The 22,424-nt window shown below is 36.3% G+C and overlaps 4 protein-coding genes across 10 annotated transcripts in view; 2 read left to right on the top strand and 2 right to left on the bottom strand.

Annotated features, from left to right (window-relative positions):
- Positions 1-188: 188 nt before the first annotated feature.
- On the bottom strand, positions 189-11,824 carry mu2 (mutator 2). Of its 5 annotated transcripts, XM_034326794.2 has the most exons (8): positions 11,330-11,821; positions 11,082-11,180; positions 7,145-7,243; positions 6,694-6,879; positions 3,891-6,620; positions 2,480-3,683; positions 2,105-2,416; positions 189-2,044 (listed from the first exon to the last, which is right to left on the bottom strand). In XM_034326794.2, exons 1-8 carry the CDS (start codon positions 11,426-11,428, stop codon positions 1,833-1,835), a joined length of 4,941 nt encoding a protein of 1,646 aa, XP_034182685.2. In that variant the 5' UTR covers positions 11,429-11,821; the 3' UTR covers positions 189-1,832. The 5 variants fall into 5 exon arrangements, with proteins under 5 accessions (XP_034182685.2, XP_034182681.2, XP_034182686.2 ...); XM_034326790.2 differs by having other exon boundaries at positions 2,480-6,620; positions 11,330-11,822; XM_034326791.2 differs by having other exon boundaries at positions 1,901-2,064; positions 2,480-6,620; positions 11,330-11,824.
- Positions 215-1,076, top strand: LOC117605446 (nuclear protein 1). The gene is made up of 2 exons (XM_034326809.2): positions 215-475; positions 968-1,076. Exon 1 carries the CDS (start codon positions 215-217, stop codon positions 470-472), a length of 258 nt encoding a protein of 85 aa, XP_034182700.1. The 3' UTR covers positions 473-475; positions 968-1,076.
- Positions 8,656-11,049, top strand: Jhe (juvenile hormone esterase). Its single transcript, XM_034326799.2, has 8 exons — positions 8,656-8,850; positions 8,954-9,254; positions 9,329-9,526; positions 9,616-9,794; positions 9,908-10,073; positions 10,149-10,481; positions 10,553-10,679; positions 10,755-11,049. Exons 1-8 carry the CDS (start codon positions 8,656-8,658, stop codon positions 10,948-10,950), a joined length of 1,695 nt encoding a protein of 564 aa, XP_034182690.2. The 3' UTR covers positions 10,951-11,049.
- Positions 11,825-21,436: 9,612 nt separating the features above from the next.
- Positions 21,437-22,424, bottom strand: part of LOC117605394 (uncharacterized) — a 41,582-nt gene continuing 40,594 nt past the window's right edge. For all 3 annotated transcript variants that reach the window (XM_034326673.2, XM_076693190.1, XM_034326674.2), the window contains one exon: positions 21,437-22,243. In XM_034326673.2, coding sequence (XP_034182564.2) covers positions 22,141-22,243 — 103 coding nt within the window. In that variant the 3' untranslated portion in view covers positions 21,437-22,140. The remainder of the gene's footprint in view (positions 22,244-22,424) is intronic.

Below are 22,424 nucleotides of genomic sequence, written 5' to 3'. Positions count from 1 at the left end.
CAATAAAGGAATCTACGGTGTTAAAACAATTTTTATAGCAGGTGTTCAAAATACTAAAGACATCACTGGATACTGGGCATGCGCAAGTTACCTCAATCAAACTATATAAGGAGCTGCAGCCGGGCGCATCGGAGCAGTATTGAAACAAAAACGCAAGAAAAGAGACTATTTCGTTCGCAAGTGAGTGAATACGCAAATTACATTGTATTACCTCATGAACAAGCTTAACGACCCGGAAGCAATGTCGGATGAGTACGTCGTTGACGAATACGAGCATTTCAACTACGATTACGACAAGCATATTTTCACCGGGCATAGCGGTAAACAACGGAGTAAACGGGAAGCCCTTACTCACACAAATCACTTTGACCCGTGCGGCCATTCTAGAAAGATCATGACTAAACTGATGAATTCCGAGCACAAACGACACCATCAGCACCAGCATCGTGATGAAGGAAAAACCAAAGCATAAACTGTAAGAAAAAAAAAAGAATTATTCAATAAACTACAACATAATTTTCAACATTTATATTGTATTACGCGTTATTGATTGAAGCGCAGCCGGGATAGTCGGCAACCTTGGCCGGGTTTTTGCGCGTTTATATTTTTGATGTTCCTGCTACGTGCAGGTGAACCCGTATATCTCTTAATTGAGCATTAATCGGTGAACTTAAATTTCAGTCGTCCATCAGTTTTTGTTTTTTTATTTTACCGTTATAGAAAGTCGTCCTTAGCATTGTTATTGTTTTTTTTATCGCTGCGCCACCATTTTGTAGATGACTCATTTCTTGAACACTTGTTGCTTTCGATTTGTGTACAATGCGATAAACGTAGAAAAGAATATAACTGATTGTGTTAACACATGTAGTATCTCAAAGTACATAATTAGATCATTCTTTGATATCAAACTAATTATAGACAATTTTTTTTTCTCATTGTTTCATTGTGTTGTGTATTTCTGTTCCAGGACCTTGGGCTTTCCTGTCCATACTTCTAGAAAGAACATTTGTCAACTCTGACAAACCATAATCTCTCTTGAAGATACTGGAATATACACATAACAGTTTTTTTTTTATCTCTTATCTTCGGCAATGCATTTACTCGCTGAACATAGATTCTCACTTAGAATAAGATTAGTACACATGGGATAATAAATGTTTACTGCATCTTGTAATCGTCATTTAGTCATATCACCATTTATAGATTATCCAAACATATACTTAGGTAGGACTGCTCTTGATACAGAGTTACTTGAGTCTGTAGTTTTCGTCATGTTAGGATATATCTGGTAATATTCGTATTGGACTTACACGTAAAACTTGTAGATATTGAACATCCAATTAAAAATATTCCATTGGTATGAAAGCAGTTTGCTAAGTTCGGTAATTTGACGAAAGAAGTTCAATATTTAAAAAATGCATTTTTTTGTCAAGTATGTTGAAAAGGTTTCCATTTAATTTGATAAGTTTTTTTTTAGTTTGTTTAAAAGTTGAAAGTATCGGGTTGAAAATCTGTACGTAATTCTGATGAATAAAGTTTATAATCAGTAATGAAAATATTTATCATTGTATGGTCCCTGTAATGGTGCTTGGTATGCTGGAAATGAAGTATCCAATTTACAATAAGAAACTTTTCTCTGTTTATTTCAGCATATAGAATTCGAAGTTCAGATTGTACAGTTTCTCTGAAAACATTTCGTATATATTTGTAAATAGTAGGTATAAAATAAATTTTATACGAACAGAAAATTACGTTTATTGTAATTTACTTCACTTTTACATTTATGGAAAAATAAGAAATATGTATAAACTCCGATATATACAAAGTAGAATTTACGTTAACTTGTATTTAACGAAATTCAATTCTTGTTGCAAAATACCTGTTAATATAAATTCTGTTGACTGGATAGTGACAGTTTCTGGTGCTTTGGCAGCAAATTTCTTTGCGTTTATTAAATCTTCTTCGCGGGAAATGATCACCGCTTTCCGAGGCCAAGATGTCGGTGGTCGCATCAAAGCTTTACCACCGCATGAAACAATTATGCCTGTAAACGATAAATTATTTCTATAACGAAATTTAAAATATTTTAATTATGAAGGCTTACTTTTTAAATCTGGTAGAGGTGGCGGTGCCACGTTCGGTGTCAATACAATACTGTAACCCTCAAGAAGTTTATCCTGTTTCGCTTTTTCCCAGCTGCTTCTTAGTCTGAAACCAAATGTAGCTTCTGCGGCAGGATCTTTCAATATATAATTTTCTAGATCTATGAAGTGTCCAACTTTTTCACTTTCAATTAACCAATCGACCGAAACTATTGGCACAGCTTGTGCTAAAGCGCATAAAAATTTAACGGTTCGTCGAACTTTGTCAGTAACCAATACTGTGCATTTTGTTGGATCTTCAACTTGAGACGCACCTGCAAGAAAAAAACATTAATAAAATTGCATTTTAAAACCTGTATGTATAAGTCAATACTTACCCAATTTTGTTAATAACCTTCTGTAATCGGTAGCTGGTATACCCGTAAATAAAATTTTATGTTTTATCTTGAATGGCGATGATATGGAAGAAGTACTTCTACGAGTTCTATTAGATATCGAAACAATCGATGCATCGTCGACACTGGAGTTCATTTCTGAGGAAACACTCTTTTCTTCAAGTTTGTTCTGTTTCTTGTTACCTTTCAGCTTTACCGCCTTCGGTTTAGTTCCTTTCTGTTTAGCATTATTAGTTTTGCTTACAGTATTATTCAAATCATTCTGATTACCGCTACTTTCTAAACGTTCCTCCGAAGAGGACTCGGAAATTATCTCTGGCTTGATCTGACTGGATCTTAGCGACTGTCTACTATTTCTTGTTTTCCTAACAGCTTCTTCCTTAACATTTGAAATAGTTTTCGAAATTTTCGCTCGTTTGCTTTTCGTAGCGGGTACCTCAAAGTGTGCATCTTCAGAAGAAACACTGCTTTCGTATTCATCGGTTAGAGTATTTGTCTGCGCGCGTTTTCTGGTATTCCTAACGTTTACACCTTTTTTATTTCTTTCTACATCTTTCTTTATATCTGCATCCTCTTTGATACTTTGCTCCATCATCGAACCGCTCATGATTTTCTCCACCTCTTGCGATTCCTCTCCTTGCGAACTGCTATCTTCTATCGTAACTTCCTGCTGTTTGTTTGCTTTTCGGCTCCTAACTTGACGCAGTTTCGAAACAGTTTTACGGTTTTTCGCCTTGGACGTTTCATCAACCCGAGTTTGTTTCGTTACATCAGTTACGGTATCTTTAGCCACCGATTCTACTGGGACACTCGGAGACATTGATCCTGTTGGACTCTGTGATGTCAATCTAACAAGATTAATCACCGCTTGTTTATTTATTAAATTTGTTTCATCGAGCGGTAACTTTGAGTTTTCTTTAGTTTTCATATCGATCGGTGAATTTTTATTAGTAACAAAGTTCAGAATGTTTGCGGAGTATCTTCTGTTGACTGGACTGTTTTTGGCGCTAATCTTTCGACCTCTGGTAGATGCACGCGTACTTTCATCAGCATCTTCTCGAAGTTTTTTAATAGCGCTACTTTCAGCCACTTCCACTGCGCTAAGCGTTCTCTTTCTACTGCGAGATGCGTTGGTATTTGGTTCCGCAGGTTCGGTAATATTTTCGATCGGAGCTTCATTTGCTACCTGAAAAATAGACGAACGATCAACATCCCTTTTACTGGAATTACGAGTTCTTCCGCTACTCTGAACGGAAGGACTCTGGCTCGTCTGTTTTTGCACGTTACTATTGGAAGGAATCGATTTTCTATCGCGAAGAGAATCGTTTCCCTTCTTTATCTGTGAACTACCGATTATCGAATTTCTCGTTAATCGCTTAGAATTTTTATTTACTTTCTCGTCTATTTCCCTGGGCACGTCGGCGTTGATGTTGACAGGAAGTTCCTGCGGCATGCTTCCCCGACGACTCGACGAGTCCGATTTACTGATAAACTGATAAGGCACAGCGTTTTCCGTGTTTTTACGACCAACCGATGCTTTTCGAGACGATTTTCCTCCAACCCTTTTCTTTTTTGAAACAACATTCTCAGTATTCTTCTTCGACCGAGTATTCATTCTACGAGCCATTGGTGTTGCCAATGTTGGACTTGGCGGATTCGATAATGTATCTGAAATTCTAACCTCTAGCGCGTCGTCCACTGTCTCTTCGTAATTGTATATTGTATTTGAAATTCTAACCTCTGGCAAACCGTCCAATATGTCTTCGTAATCGTACGTTATATTACTTTGTTGAGGTTCTTCTGTATCATTCGATGTGCTTACACCTGCGACAGTTTCTGGATTCGATACTTCTACAACTTTTGATTCTTGCCATTTACTTTTTTCCGTCGATTCTGGCATTGATGAATTTTTAGGGTTAGGTTTCGACGATTTAAATTCTTCGGTATCAATCGATGTATCTTTGATACTTTTAGGAACCCCTATTTCTTCTACTACTGTTGATTCTTCGCGTTTACTTCTTCTCAGTGATCTTGGCGTTGATGGAGTTTTAGATCTGGATCTAGATGGACTTTCGTCAACATTATCTTTCGTATTATCAACAGCTGTTAATTCATCAGCTGATTTCTTTTTCGTTTTATTATCGGATGTATCTTCGCTAGAATCAGATAGGTCTTGGGAATCCGCTAGGACATTGCGTTTCCGCGCTGAAGTAAAGGAAGAGAAATAATTCTCCATATTTTGGGAGTTGCTATCATCGTTTGCATCCCTTAAATTATAAGTTTTTCTGCCTAATGAAGCTGCCTTAGATTTTCTTCTTTCGATGGATTTTTGTACCTTATCGATCGTCGGAGATTTGCTATTTAAATTAGATTTAGAATTTTCATTTTGTGATTCATCATTGCATTGAGATGATTGCAACACGTTTTTAAGAACCTGAGTAGATATCTCTTCCTGATTTTCAAGGGAATCCTCGTTTTCACCACAGAACATTGCATTCAGATTTTTTTCCAAAGAATCATTAAAATTTACTTTCTTGGATACATTAGACTTTCTCGTTGATCTGTTTCTCTCGACATCGCTGATTAATTGAGTAGGCGCCGTTTCATAGTCAATGCCATCGATGCTGGTCTCTTTTAAATGATTTTCATTCGGACTGGGTGATTTATCACGATCCTCTGGAGGAGTAATTATTTGAGTAGCTACATCGTCCTCTATTTCAGTAATGTCATCTTCGACTGCGTTTTCTTTACGCTTCGATAAACTGACCGAAGGAACTTCTTTCGCAGAAGATTCGACCGTCGACAGAATTTGTGTTGGCATCAAATCACTGTCTTCTATTTTTATATCTGTTTTGAATTTCTCTACTACTTGCGTGGGCGCATCGAAGACTTCATCGCCATCGTTCTCCACGATCATCGCATTTTTATTTGCCGGGTTCACGTGTTGAGTAAGCATATTAAACATATCTTCCGAGTCTTTGCTCGAGCCGCGACTATTTTTCATTTCGCTGACATCGCTTCGTCGCTTTTCAAAGGAAGAAGAAATATTCTGCCTTTCTTGTAAAGCTATTTTCACAAACTGACCCTCTTCGTCGGTATCCGAATCGTCGCTAGCTTCATGCTGGGAGGATTTCTTACTGTCTTTGCTTCTGACGTAGGAGTAACTTTGAAATACTCCTTGATTCGTTTCGTCGGAATCATCTGTTCCCTGCGAAATCTTGGTCGCATCGTGTTGAGATGCATCTTTGCCATCATTCTCGTCATGGATTTTAACTTGGGTCGCTGCGTCAAAGATGTTTTCATCGTCGGTGCTCTGTTCGTCATCTACATTTGTAGACTTCACGGATGTTGATTTCAATTTCACCTGATCCATTACTTCGTCATCTTCGATTATGTGGTCCAATAAGTTCTGCGATCCAAGTACATCGTGGCTCTTATCAAGTACTGAATAATCCTCCTCGAAATTCGTGGCGGGCGACAACTGCAGGAACTCTTCAGGATTCATTTCCTTGTCCTTCGCATCATCTGCTGTTTCACCTTCATCGGTAATTTCTATATTCAAAGAGGACATCTCTTCTCTAACTGGAATCTTTAACAACTCTGTAGTGGTCTCAAGATTCTCATTTTGAGTATTATCATCTGCATTTTCAGTACAAAATCTCTTCGGTGTTATCATATCATGAATGTCCACGTCATATGACACATTCGTTCCACTAGTACCAGTTACGTTATCTTCAGTTTCCTCTTTCTGTGTCTCCATGTCATGAATATCGACTACTTCCTGTTGCGGTAGACCCGTAGAAATTTTGATGTTGCTCAGGTCAATCTTTTGAGTCTCGATATCGTGAATATCGATGCTCGTTTCGTTTTGCGATTCGAATTGCTTCTGGGTCTCCAGATCGTGAGTGTTGACTTTCGGTTTACCTACATTTTCTTTGTCTCCCGTGGTAAAACTCCTAGAATCGTCTAGGCTGTCGTCGACGGAGGAGTCACGAGGAAAATGCTTCTTCTTGCTGCCCGTAGAATTCCTTTGAGGAACGGATGGACGTCGAAACGTTGGTTCCCGATCGTTAGCTTGGGTCGCAGGGATCGTGGACACGTCTCCCATAGTGGATGCGTTACTCTGTTCAATGTATGTACGTTATAATATTTCTAAAACAATATTCAAGGATTATGATCTCGAGAGGTATAATTACCATCTCAGTTGACGAGTCAGGTGTTCCTGGAATAACTAGTTGATTTTTTTGTCGAGATGGTAATGGAGTTTCTGGGATCGCGGAGTCGTCCAATAATGGACAGACTTCGAAGATCGCTTGTATCATCCCAAACCCGAGAACGCTTCCATCTTTAAGCTCGTAGCACCGACCTGGCCGTAAAACTGACTAAGGAAGAAAGGTTCGGACTATTTAAGTAACAGTATTACAATGGATGGTGATACGTTAGCTCTTGAGTAATTGCGCTTATCAGATAAACTTTCCACAAGGTTTTACAATATAAAAAGTATTTCATCCGTATTAATAACATACTTAAAAATCAAATTCCTATATTTAATTGGATATGAATCCTATCAGCTAAGAGTTTATAATCTCAAATTGAAAAGATAAGGAAAGAAATTAAATTTACAGGTGTAGTTAGAATTTTCATTACATTGTTTAGTTTTGTCTTGTTGGAAGAATGCAGGTCGCAGATCCATATCGTTGCTTCGGGGCTGTTAGCTTCAATTTCTGCATGTTTCTTTGATACCGTCTGTAAATTAAAACGGTCTCTTCATTAATTAATTATCTTCCTATTTCGATAAGTTTATTCTAGTCTTGTTATTCGTCTGTTGATATCTTTCTGTTTATAATCAAGTAGAAAATAAACAAATGATTAGTTCCCTTATAATGTAGTAAAATGGTCTTTAGAATTTAATACTTCTGTAGTCTGATAAAATAGGTCGCATTAATTTCAATCGTCGCTTTAATTACATACAATGTTTTCATGGATAAAGATGGGTAAAAAATAATAAAGATTGATATTGGTTCGAACTTAAGATACAAATGAAAAATTTCGACTTAAAATACATTTAATTTGTGCGATTAAACGGTTATTAAAACATTTTACGTGATACAGATTGATCATGATTACAGTGGTATGTTTACTTGTTGGACGTAACGAGTAAGGATACACTTTTGCTTTCTTACCATCACGTCTTTATTCTGTTTGATAATATATTTTTATGAAATCTTAGTTATCATTGATATAATGATATCATAAATAAACCCATCAATAAATTCATCGCTGATATAGATATCATCAATAAACATTTCAATCAATATACACCATCAACACATAAACATAATTTTCCAATACTTTGTCATTGTATCTTAAATTCGATTGAATTAAACCAATAAAACACGCTCGAGAAACAGATAAATCTACTTAACTATAATTATGAGGCATCGGGTAATGACATTCCTAAAAATATTACAGACTAATGGAAAATTATGCTAAATCAAGCACGTTAAGATAAATGTAATATAATTTCAACATGACGCGGAACTTATCAATTTTTTTTGTTTCTTTCAAAGTACATATGAATCTTCATATTTAAATAGATTAGTATACATAAGACAGACATGAGTATTTCGTTTGAACAAAATAAAATATAAGTGTTAATAGAGTAATAGTGATTTATTTGGTAATTATTTACTGTAGTGATTCCTCACCGATTTCAATGATCTTGAAATATGTTGTCAAAGTCACTGTTCTAAATATTTTTTTCTCTATACATGTTACCGCCGCTCGGTCTTCGATTACAATATACATTCAAAAATAATTTTATGTCTGAATTATTAAAGTAAATAATTACTATCTAACAACTGTATCTTATCATCGTTTAGTCAACAAAAGGAGGTGCAAATATGCATCAATATTTTCACCCGTTTCACTGTTGTGCGCGTACTCTATTACGAGAAACCTCGTTTCGACAACGATAACTGTTACACAAGATACAGAGTAGGGAGAATAATCGGCTGATTGGTATTTAGTTCATACTAACAAGTCTTACATCGGTGTGTCTGTTGTTGTATATTTATCTAATTTACATACGCCACGAATCATCGAAAAGTGCGTAATAAATAAAGGGAACTGGCCGAGTTGCCTTCATTCTGCCGAAGATGACGAGACTGCCAATCCTGCTGCTCCTCTCTGGGCTTGTAACGCTGGCATGGAGCCTGGAAGAGTCGCCGAGACGTCGAACTCCTCTGGGTGCTGTCAAGGGATATTATGAAGTGTCTGCTGATGGAAGACAGTACGAAGCCTACGTGGGAATCCCTTACGCCCTACCTCCAACTGGCAAACTTCGGTTCAAGGTAGAGAAAATCTCTTCCTTCTTCAAGATTATAACTGTGAAATATTGAGGATTCTTATCGACGGACGAGGCGTTACGTAATTTATCACATTTGTTTCATTTAGCCTCCTCAACGGCTGCCACCATGGATGGGCGAACTCCCGGCGAACAAATTTGGCTCTCCCTGCTTGCAATACAACCAAGAGTCTTCTGATCCAAATAAGAAAGTCGAAGGTGCTGAAGACTGCCTTTATTTAAACATTTATGTACCAGCAGATGTCAAGGAATCCTCTAAACCATTGCCGGTGATCTTTTGGATTCATGGAGGAGCCTTTCAGTACGGTTCCGGCATGTCCATGGGTGCTAAATACCTTATGGACCGTGATGTTGTATTTGTTACGTTCAACTATCGTCTTGGAATATTAGGTATCTTCTAATTTCAAGCTTCCGTGGCAAGTTTTTGCGTTGGACGATATGATATACGAGAATTTTCTTCCAAGGATTCCTTAGCACCGAAGACGAAGTAGTCCCTGGTAATATGGGACTGAAAGACCAAAGTATGGCCCTACGATGGGTCTCAGAGAATATCGAGTGGTTCGGTGGTGATCCAAATCGAGTGACCTTGATTGGTTTAAGCGCTGGTGGTGCGAGCGTTCATTATCACTATTTGTCTCCCATGAGTGCTGGTCTCTTCCAAGGTATTTTCGATTGGTGACTCTTTTTTTGAGAAAGATCTTGATCTATGATTTATTACATGTAAATTTTGTTCTCTTGTTGTGTAATGCAGGTGGTATCTCAATTAGTGGTACCGCTTTCGACTGTTGGACACAGACAGAAAATTCTGCACAAAAGGCTAAGCAAGTAGGTGCTCTCATGGGTTGCCCTACAAATAATGTAAGAGATATGATACATTGTCTCAGATACCGTCCGGGCAACGTCATGGTTGAGGCTCTCGGCAAATTTTTGGTAAATATTTTGCATCTTTATATAGGAATGTCGATATTACAGTCTAATGAGACAAATCAGTAAAGCGAGTAGTCTCGAACTATATTCATTCGAACAGAATAACTTGATTGTAGCGGTTCTATAACAATCCATTCACGCCATTTGGTCCAGTCCCTGAGAAATATGGGGACGAACCATTCATTGATCGAACGCCCGCTGAAATCGTGAATAGCGGAGACGTTCAAGATGTTCCTTGGGTCACTGGAGTGGTAAGCGAAGACGGATTATACCCTGTCGCTGGTAAGGAGTACAGGATAGAAAATCGGAAGTCATTATACGTAGTCGGTTTTTTCAATACAACGATGTATTTTTCAGAATTTATTGCTAAACCAGAAGCTTTGAAAACGTTGGACGATAACTGGGACCTTCTTGCACCTCATTTCCTTGATTACAATTACACTTCACCCAAAGAGGAACATGTTGAAGTTGCCAGACTTATTAAAAAACACTACTTTGGAACAAAGAAAATAGAAGAATCAACAAAATCTTTAATAAAATTATCTAGCGATAGATTCTTTGTTACTGACAGTGTAAAAGCTGCTAGAATGCAGGCCAAAGTTAATAAGCAACCTGTCTGGTATTACTATTTTTCCTACAGAGGCGCGCACAGTTTTAGCGAAGCTTTGAGCGGAACTAGTACTAATTATGGTATGTTATTTCAATAGAGAAATCAATATGTTAGAAGGAACAGAATTTTAAATAACAAGTACTTTATGCAGGTGTGAGTCATGCAGATGATGCATACTATGTGGTAGACACATTTTTCCTTGACCCTACAACAACTCCAAATGATCTTAAGATGCAACAAGTGTTAATTGATTTTTGGGTATCATTTGTAACTAACAGGTGAGTAAATTAGTGTGTGTTATGTTTTTAGGAAAATCAAATTATATTACATATTTTTTTTATAAACTGATATAGTGTTCCAAAAGTGGGTACTGTGCAATGGTCAAGATTAAATCCAAAAGAAAAGACCCTTAACTATGTACACATTGCTGGACCACAAAACATTCATATGGAAAGTGCTACAAACTTTGGAGACGCAGAGTTTTGGAACTCCCTCAATTTAAATGAAAACAAATTAAAGACTGCATCTAGTAGATCAGAAGAACTGTAATAATGTTTCATACTGATATCACAAATTGTACCAATTTAATTTAAACCTTCTTTCTTTATATTCATTATTTTACGACAAAAATAAAATATTTTTCATATACTAATTTATTTTGAATATTTCCAAGGACTTACGTGATCATTCAGTATAATGTTACATGTTGGATGTCTTCCAATTTTATTAATTCCTTTTTTAACTGGGTATCTAGTAGAACCAACAGTTAACACTCCGATCTAAAATATTTTAATGGAGAAACAATTATAATACTCAAATAAATAATACATTTTTTACAATTCTATGAAATAATTTCAAATACTGAATAAATTAATAAGGTATAAAAATACTCGTAGAAGGAGAAATATAAAGAATATTTATGATTTACCAGTGTTGTTGATGTTTTGTCTTGATTTACAGGAGAAGATATTTGCTGTGTTGGCTGACAATCATTGTCTTCCAAAATCTGTGTCGCTAAACTATCCATTATGAAGGAAATTTATTGAAACAGTGCACATGTACTTTAATGTTAAGCCTTACAATCAAAAATTATAATTTTGTCACGAGATAACCTCTTCTTACGCGTAATAGTTCGACAATTTACTAGCACTGTTGTACACATATGAACATTTAAATAAATAATAGCCGTTAATTCACACTGATACAAAAAAAATATACAAATTTATAATAACATTACAAATGAACAATTAGTAGTAATTAATACAGAAAATATGCACATGTGAAACAATATTCTGTTCCATGACATTCCCGCCATTACAGCGCTTTCAAGAGATGTTGATCACGTTCTCATTCTATTCAACCCCTCTTAGGTACATACCACACGCATTGGTGTAAACAGAAGGTGACAAAGGATAACGACAAACATATCATATAATATTAAATTGTGTGTTAGGTATCGAAAATACAAAAAACAGAAGGCAAAGTTGAGGAGAAGATGGGAGTTATGATTTCTGACATCATTTCCACATTGTCTTCTGAAATGCGTAAGCTGAAAATTTATACCCTATTTTGCCGATATAGATACGGATTAAAATAACATATTTCTCATTTATTATGCTTTTATGATGATAATTTATTAAATACCATTAATGTCTTATGTATTTTTCTATCTCCTTTCCTATATTTCGGTGCTTTAAATTGAAAAAAGTAATTTTGACTTTATTACAATATGGCGTCAATAGTTTTCAACGAACCTTTTCCTTATTTTAGTATTAAAGTTTCGAAGCAATTTGAAGTTTCTACTAATGGCTGTCATTGGTTGTCCGTTATTGCGTCTTTCCATATCGACCAATCAGATTCATCGTTTAAGGGTTCAGTACGCGGAGTGTGGTGGAGTGCATCAGTTCTCTTCGAAGCTTCGTCCGTTTGGCACGTGTCTGCAACAGGTAAGATTAAAATATCATTAAATATTAAATTAAACTGCCTTTCAAGTGTTAACAGTACAAAAAACAGAAAGAAAAGTCGAAGAGAAGTCTAGATTCTTAATTTTTGTCATTAATTCGACGTCTTTTTCGAAAATACATAAGTTGAAAATTTTTGCTCTTGCCGTGAATGTACAATGAGATGGAACAGCAGGATCCGAATTAGTTTCCCTTTTATATTGCTAATTTCCTAAACATTATTAAATGTTTTTAGTACTATTTCACACAATTTGCTGTTTTTAATTTAATAATGTTCTTTCTTGAGCATCGTAATATTATTCCTGTTTAGACCTGTTCGTGTACTTGGTTAGGTATAGGCCGATAGCGGAACTGTCCGAATAGTACCGAAAAGTGCTGAGTGCCGACCGGACTTCCGCGAGAAGGAAGCTCGCGTCATTTCTCTCGCGAACGTCGAAGCAATAAGATGTGTTGTGGGCGTTCTTCTGTTCATAGGTACTTACACCCAGTTTACTATTCAAATATTTTGCATAAATTATGAAGCTCGATCATTTGTTAATCATAAGTTTACTGCTGTTGGTTAAATTTCATTTACATAAATTTGTATTTTTCCACGGTAAAAATTGGTGACGTTTTGATTTATTGTAATTAGTTGGTAATATTTATTATTACTTTCTTTTTGTTGAGTTATTGTTAATTGTAAGCATTTTTGATAATTAATTATTGGTACCAAGATCAAGGAAGGAAAGATCAGAGGAATATTTCTTTCTTTGATCAATTAATAGAAAAAGGATAATTAATTTTTCAGTTTATTGAATAATTATCAACAATTATTTAAAACATTTAATTTCAATCTAGGATCAATATTCAGCTTTAAAAATATTTGTGCTCGTCGAATATATTTCACGAACATCGATATTTTCATTGACAAGCCATTAATAACAGTATTTCCGTTATGAACGCTCAATAGGAAGAATGTTGTTTTGTATATTTCCACCCAGCCCAACCCTGCTCACTTAGTTTTTCTTACAGGAATTGTTGTGGCCGCGCGCAATGCGGTCGGTAGAGTCAGTGTTTGTACGAATATACCTTCAATGTTTTGATTTTCTCAAGGGTGAACTGGCCCTGAATAGAGTTGCGATTGTACGATTAGGAATGACGCGAAAGTAGAGTCAGTGTTTGCTGCGGATTATAAAATATTTTCTAGAGCAACGAGGCTCTGATTTTTCTTTTTCCATCGCGAAAGTAGAGTCTCTATAATTGTTTGCCGGAAATTATTCACGGTCGCGTTTCTAGTACTTTATATCTTTATTTTTATTTTTAATTTTTTTTTTTCATTGCTCGATATATCCGGTATTAGAGTCACGGCACCACTGAAGAGGAATCTTGGGCGTTGCTCCATAAGGAAAGAGTGTAAGTATCTTATTACTTTATTTAATTAATTTTAATTCAGTAGAATTTTTATGATTTCAACACTTGATAATTGAGAGTTATTTTTCATTGCTAATATTTGATAAAATCCAAATTTATATATAATTTTATTACAATAAGAATTGATAATTTTCAAAATTAACCGTAATTCCTCTTTTTTTGTTACAGATGAATTTTTGAATTTTGGCGAGTTCCTGGACATTCCTGATGGCTTCCGTCTTCTCCTGTAAGACAACCTCCTACCTGGTGTGCATCCTCCTACCTAGTTGTTGAGCATCCTTCTACAGGGAGAAGAGTATATCTGCGAACGGTGAGTCGCATGTTTTATGGTTCCTCCGGTGCCCAATCATGACACGGGTTACTGGTTGTATACGTGGTTGGCTAGTACAGTGACCATGGGTATGATTATACATACTCATGAGTAGTAACATTTTCATTGTGTTTTATTTCGTTTAGTTCAGGCTAGGTTTTCTTGTACACCGCGTTTTAATATCATTTCAATTCCACATATTCCAATAGATATTTATGAAATATATGAATGCTCTTAAATGTTCTTAAATGTGGAATATGAAATATTTTAATACAGAAACAATTTTATTTAGTTTTTATTCAAATCGATATAATATTGGTAATATGATATGTATACTGAATATACATATTAATTATGATTTTACATTGATTTCATTACATTTTGTACATTGTAAATTCAAATATAATTTGAGACCTTTTTACGAGGAGTGAAGTTCAATTCATTTCATGTAAAATTGAACAATTTATGTGCAAGAAGACAATTCGTGACGGGTAGATTTCCAAGTCAGAGTGATCTATTTCAACACATTTTGCGTATTCTTGAAAAGTTACTCTGAGCAGGGAGTCGCCCGAGGATGTTTTAATTTTTTATTAATTTTCATAATAAATTCTTTTTTCATTGTAAAGAATTCTTAATTAGTCATTTTGCTTTTAATAAAATATGAAATTCAATTTTGACATTAAATTCCTTTTTAGAGTTTTGCCTTTATTAAATTAGTGTTGCGAGAAATTTCTGACGCGGGAGTAAATATGACGATGCACTGACTAGTATTCGGTGGGAATCCTTTTGGTTTTTAAACTCAATCCTTTTTATTATTTAATTAATCAAATTAGTTACAAGGATTCCGCGGCATAAGACCGTGAACACCATCTCTGGGAGATATACCCATGCATTACTAGGCCTTTGCAGGCGCAGTTTTAGAATACGGAACATATGAAAATATGTTACCATATTCTAAACTGCAGTCCTTTTGTCTATACTATGGGCGTCCGTCAATCTGACACCGTTGGATGCAACGTGTTGGACGGGCGGGTAGCGCTCTTAGCGAAGGGGTGCACTCTGTCCTGGCGTTACGACGTCCAGGTGGGGTGGGTGGTATGTAGCGTCTGGCGCAAGTCTAGGGGGCGTGAGACCCTTCGTTGCCAGCTGATATTAGCAGTGCACCATGTTTGCGTCATAGTTGCTCTATTTTGCTTTTCAGTATTTGTTCTTAAAGCTTTATATTTACAAAGTCGAGTCATTTTTATTAAAATAGTGAAATATTAGCCCGTTAGATGTTTATGTACTAATCATGTTTCTAGATCAGGATTTTCAGGTTTAACCCCTTCCGTGTTTATTGCCAAAGCCCATTCACGTGCCCAGGTGCTACTTGGATGGGTAGAGGCAATGGACACGATGACCTAGTTCATAAGAATAATAATAAGCGGCTGGCATTGCGTTAGTATATCGTGCACGATGTAATTTCCACATATGGTGTGTGTGTTTTTAGGCTGTGGGATTGCGTCGGTTTAGTAACTTTTTCATTTAACTTTTAATTTGAAATCATATTTTATTCAACAAGATGTACGATGAACGTACAAACCAAATAGTATTATTACCATTATAATGACTGTATTGCCATTAGTATTACCATGATTATTACCATTATTATGAAATATTCTATATCCAAGTAGTTAATTAAATTTTGTAATTATCATTATACGCAATGATTGCTAGCCTTGCCAGACGATTTCAGTGAAAAATGGTACGTACCGTAGAGTGTGATGTGAGATGAAACTCGGGTGACGGAGGCGTCCCGGGACGTTCTCTCTAGTTTAGGCTCTTGCGCCCGGGTGGAGTGTATGGGGGTCGTGGAATGAATTTTTGTGAGAATGTGATTTTGCCTTTTTTAAATATAGCGTTAGGTAGGTAGGTAGTATACCTTCTGGTGTGTGTGATAGTTCGTAAGTAGGTAGGGCCGGGACAGGTTGTCACAGTCTCTTGGTCGGGTAGGCGCGATTTCGTGTGATCAACCTGTACCTGGAATATATTTGAAGAATTGACGATCCAATCGACGCGAACGAAGTATGCTGTTCGCCTTTGATTCGATCTGTACAATTTTTCAAATTTTTGGCGACTTCATAAGTCGTCATACGCGATCGCGATGATACGAAACGCACAAGTTCTGCTCGAGCACGGCACGTGTGCACGAACAACGACTTATATAAAGTCCTTTTTCGTCCACGTGTCAATTAGAGTTTCGCGATTTTTCTTTTTTGTTGATTGTTTTTTGTTTTTTTTGTTTTGCGAATTTGCAAGTCTCGAGCTTTAGATATAAGTTTCAGGTGGGTGGACCGCCCGAAGAAAGAAAAGGCTATGTGCCGAAGCGCCCCGACAAACTGTCTTTCAAAAGGGGAACTACTAATGATTTTGCATCCTTTTGCTAAAAAGGATGGGAAATCATTATCGTTACTACTTTGTCACTGTGCTTGCCTGTAGTTGTAGTTTTGTAATTTCAGGACAAGAGGGGGCCCGTGACCCCCATGATTTTGGGCAAATCGCGTTTTCAATTTAGTGTTGCGAATATTGACCACGGTTCAATTTAGTGTTGCGAATGAAAACTCCACGGTTAGAGAATTCCCTCTTTTGCATTTTAATTACATGTCTGTTAAAGATAGCGTTGCGAATGATATTAGCGCGATTGTTTCCCAGTGTTGCGACTTATAAATACGCGATTGCTTTGCATTAATTTATAGAGTTCCCTGCTAATTAGTATTGCGATAATGAATATTCGCGTTTTGCATTAGAGTTGCGGTATATGGAGCTGCCATGGTCCATAAGGCAGCTATGGACCAGCTGCCGTGGTACAGCCTTGGATTGGCTGTGTACCCCTTTTTTAGATTAGTGTTGCGTCTTATAAAATTCGGTAGATATAATTAGTGTTGCGTTATAGTTCGCGTTTTTTCTTTTTTTCTTTTTTTCAGCTTAGTGTTGCGCAGAATGGAGCAGCCCTCACGCGTACGCTTTTGTATTATACATATATATAATTAATGAAATTAGTGTTGCGAATGAATTCGTGATTGTTATTAAACTTTTCATTTTTTTGCATTTATTAAATTAGTGTTGCGTGTAATTTCGGTTTGTTTTATAGGGTTTACTTAGGGATTGCTCTTATAGGCAATCAAACTTTTCTTTTCAGGTTCCCCTATACCCCCGCAGCGCCTCAGTCCTTTTTCTTGAATTAAATTTTGAAAATTTTGAGCATTCGTTTGTTGGAAATACTGTTAAATAATACTATGCAATAAAATGAAATAATTAATGTTTCTAACTGAAATCACTTACTTAATAACAATTTATTTTATAAATCTTTTTCTGTTTTTATTTTGGTACTGAAATTCACTTTTCATGTTTTCTTATTTGGAAATGATTCATTAACCATTACTTTGATTTTTGTGAAATTTTATTGTTACTAATGTATCTTCTTTTCAGGTATTACATTTTTTTTTCTTTGTATGAATTCGATTAATGAGTTTCTGTTACAGAGAAATATCTTTATAGGAAGTGTGAATTAATAATATCGGATAATAGATTGGAAGGAACGCAATATAAAATCTAGCATCCAAAAATGCAATTCGATGTATCTAATTAAGTAAAACAAGGTGAAAATGATTGAAAAGAGAAAATGATTCTCATGAGTGGTAATATCTGAACCGTATTATTTTCGAAAATTGTGTTTAATCCTTTTCAGTTTGTTTCCGGAAGTATTCTGGTGAGGACAACAAAATCAACAAATTCATTGTACTTTTATATATATATGGTCATTAAGATATAATCGTCAAACACTGCAGTGTTTAATTAGGAAGCGTTAGATTTAAGCGAATTTATAATATAATTACGAGCGCTCGTTTTGGTAGGCATTCTTAGTAATATAAGTATGTAGGACAAATGTGCAATTGCATATTCATTAATTACAGATCTGTAATCAAAATCAAAATTAAAAAATGTTGCGATAGGAATAAAAAGCAAAAATATACGTAGATATATGTATAGATAAGTAGATAGGTACGTAGTGAATAAAAATAATGCTCCTTTTGTTGTTCGTTTGCACCACGGTCGAAACGTTTTGCAAATGTGCATCAAGAGGATGATGTTATTGAATAAGAATAAAAATTTGCATTAATGGAGGGTGGATGGGATGAGGTAGGGCGGGTCTCCAACCGCAGCAACCTCCCCGTGGTGAGACCTGGGCAATCATTATTATTTGATGACTAATTAATATCTGTATCATTATTTCTGTGGTACATTTATTAATTATGCAGCAAATAATACGAGCTAATTGGCTGCGAAATTTATGCTTTTTTTCTATTTAATCTCTGTTATATGTTTTTCAGGAACTATAACTTTGAGAAAGCTTCAAATCAATATTAAGTACAACCAATTATCGAATGATTCTTTTTATGGAAACGAAGGGATCATAAAGTAGACATCGAGATTTGACATACAAAATCGTTTATTCATATAAAAGGACACTTTATACTAGCACGTACTGTCAAAACTAGCCTACTTCCGTACAGTCGGGACTACCGAGACATTCTCGGATCGCTCGCTTCTTTATGTATCACATATGTTATTAAACGCGGCAAACGATAACGGATTATGCTGAGAACAAGGGAAGTAATTGTCACTGTGGTTGTCGTGATCAACATTGAGACAAAAAAAAAAAAAAGAAAAAAAAGAAACAAAATTAGAAATCCATCACGAGCGTGTGTTTAGTATATTCCTGTACTGAGCGTCAGATTTTTCTTGCTATTCACAGCATGATCAATTTTAATCCACCCTCAGCTTCCGTTTAATTAATTTCTAAGTCGAAGGACGCTGCTGCATCGCGCGAGCAGTCGCTCGAAGACTAATTGGCACCAGACGAAAATTGGTCATTCTGTGCATAAATATCATGCGTTTATGTATATATATCTATATATATAATATGTATAAGGTCGCGTAGTTCGTCGCATTGGTAAAAAATCAATGGGAGTCAAACGCGATACATTCGTTGAAAAATCGCGTAGACTGAATTTTTGCCAACACCGAACTCAACGCCGTCTCGTTAATAATTACATGCATCCTATGTATTCACCATAATTAATGTGTCCTTACGTTACAGTTACATGTATTACCATATAAACGTACCGTTACTCTCGGTACGCTCTATCGCTATGAGCGTGAAATGGATATTTAAGATAAATACTAGGCTCGATTATTAATTACTAGAATCGTTAGCTTGGAGAACAACCGATTCGATTGTGCATGTAAGTACCGAAATTACGATCGAGTGATTGGCTCTCGACGCAAAATGGAAATCGTTTGATCACAAAAATAATTTGGCGTATATTAAAAAGTTCTACCTCTTATTTGTTTTATTTTTCAGATAGGAGTTGATTATAAATGTTTGTCTTGTTAAATGTATTTAAACTTCGATGATTTATCTTTTTTCTTTTTTTTTTTTTAAATATAAGGTGGCTACCCGACCGTGTGAAGCATACAAACAGTGGCTGTTTAGCCAGGTGTATCTAAAGGAATATTTTGGAAGTTGTCACTCTCACGTGGGAATAAAAAATATAGAGTAGAATTATACAGGACAGTTTCTATATTTCATAGTAATTTTTCGAGATTCTTCTAGTTCGTTGGCGCATCGAGGCGCGTCGTATACATGAAAGAAAATTCTCATAAGACGAGGGACAAGATCGTTTCGCAACTTAAAGAAAAAAAGAGACATTTATTTCTGAGACAGTGACGGTTAATAATATGGCCACTTGTATCACGATCGAGTTGCCATGGAAGCACTACTTTATCCATTCGATCGACAGAGATCCTGTCTCTTATATCATAGTTATTTCCTTTTTATTTCCTTTTTGTGTTTACGAGCAAAAATCACTGTCGCGATCGCGAGTTTCGCGCGAGCTACCATTCGCAATGACGAACTAAATTAAAACGAACGCGTACAAAAAGAATTTACGAGCTGATGCAAGGAAGACAGAGAAGTTCTACTCGTCGTCGTCCTCATCCGAGTATAAATACAGACAGTATGCGCAGTATTTGTGCGACCAAATTAATAGCGTATTTTTTTTTCTTTTTCTTTACTCTCTATTACATCTAAACAGCCCCAAGTTCCGAAGTATCAAAGCGTGGCTACGTTTTTCCATATTTCGCTTCCCATCCCTCTGCGTCTGACGATCAACACTTTTCGCTATCTTTCAGTATCTTATCGCAGAACGTGTTGTATGGCTCAGCAAAAAGTATCAAATTAATTGACTTGCTTGTATGTAGAGATAATCGCGAAAAGGGAAATGGAAGCACATTGTTCATTTTATGGATTTAAATTGATCATGCGACACTTTGAGACTAGAGAACGAAGAACGATCATCATCATCATAGATAGTTATACTTTCGTACAAATGTATAGAACATTGTTAAGTAATATTATTTAGGAGGGTACAGTGTGTATAAAGAATTGTATAAATGTATATATTTATATTTATCTATATATACGTACATACACGTATATACGTACGTGTATGTATACACATGTATGTATGCATGTATTTATGTATGTATAATGATGCCAGCTCGCCGGAGAAGCAAACTCGTAATCGGTCCTCCGCGCGAGCCGCTGTTTGAGCTTTGAGATACGCGTACCTTTCGTCTTGTCTTTCTTTCATTTTTATACGTATAAATGTACCACGTACGCATCAGTACGTGTGTTTAAATACGATCTTCGTTAACAGGTTTAATGTCGCAATGAAAGTAGCACGTTACAATTATGATTAAACGGTTGGCGGGAATCTCCTCGAACGGCGGACCATGGAGGGAGTCCTGCATATTTCTTTAATTGCACCGGATTGTTCGCGATAACGTCACTTTCGCGCACGTTTCTTTGTAATGTTAAAAATCAACAGGAAATCGAGTGTATACATTAAACGGAATGATTTGTCATGAATTTGCAATAATAAACTTGTTATCTGGATCGTACTCGAGCACGTCGGCAAACGTGAGGAAACGTGGATTGATCGTTGGCGCACGTTGACACGTGCCAGCCAGAAAAACGATCTAGATCTGTCGCGATCGTGCAGCAGATTGCCGTTGATCATCGTTGTTCGAGTTTTTACAGTGATATTACAAGAGCAACAAGTTCGATAGCGTTTCATTTCTTCGTCGATTCAATCGTACGAGGGAAACCGTCGATACTCTTGGCGGATAATTCTTCTTTCTTCTTGACGAAATCCTTTCGCGGTTGTCCTTCGCACGATCGTTTTTGCCGTTACAATGTCACTGTACAAGAAATCGTTCCACGTATACCGAAGATGTTATTTTAATATGATTCTTATTTTTTTTTTTTGTCTTTTTTGGCCGCGTCGACGGAACGCGTCATTTATCGTTTTGTATCCCATCACCATATTTAGTCCTAATGACGATTCCCTGAGAACAAAACCCCAACGACGATGATCGTGGCTCAAATCGGCCCCGTTTTGGCTGCCACGGAACGAAAGTAGTGCCGATGTTGTCGACACTGACGAAGGCACAGTCATAAGTCTCATACGTTCATCAACTTATATATCTTTTTTTTTTTTTAACGCTTTTCTTCTTCTGCTTCATCTTCCATAACCATCGTTTCATTTATTCGTAAAAAAATGGCGTGAGACGTGGAACTAATCACTTTCGTCGCTTACTTTCCTTCTCTATCACGTTTGGCACCGGAAAACGAGCCCTTCCTTACAAGGCTAAATCCCATTTTTTTGAGTCCATTCCATTTCACGTTCTCAACGATCTCACCTTCTATTTCCTACCTCTATCTTTTTCGCATTTTTTTTTTCATATATATAACATAATATAATATAATATTATAATATAAAACGTTTACGTTTTGGCCACTCAGTTCGTGATCGCCGAAGCACATTACAGTCTGTGTTCCGCGACATAGTTTAGAATATTTTTTAATTCACTTTTATACAACACTGATCCTGCATTAGACTCCGTCTCGCGTGTAAATTTGTTCGTCGGATCCCTGGGATCGAATTGGCTGGCTCATCTCCTTCTTCTGGCCGTGGCTGCCGCGATCATTTGCCTCAGCATTGGTTCCGGGCTGCACACTCGTGGATCACACTTCATGTTACCGTCCCCTCCGCAACTGAAATTTCAAATTATTTATTGCAATCATTCCTCTTCTTTCGATATCTACACTCTTAATTAACTTCGGTCATCTAGGGCTAGGAATTTTCGGCCCTAACCAGGTCCCATCATGTATTTCCCCACCTCCCATAAGAAAAAGATTAACCCTCAACGTGTGTATAATCTGTTCAATAAGTATT

This window comes from Osmia lignaria, chromosome 3 (genome assembly GCF_051020975.1).
Source record: "Osmia lignaria lignaria isolate PbOS001 chromosome 3, iyOsmLign1, whole genome shotgun sequence".
NCBI lineage: Eukaryota > Metazoa > Arthropoda > Insecta > Hymenoptera > Megachilidae > Osmia > Osmia lignaria.
The sequence above is the reverse complement of the archived record's forward strand: the minus strand, read 5'-3'. Positions and strand labels throughout refer to the sequence as shown.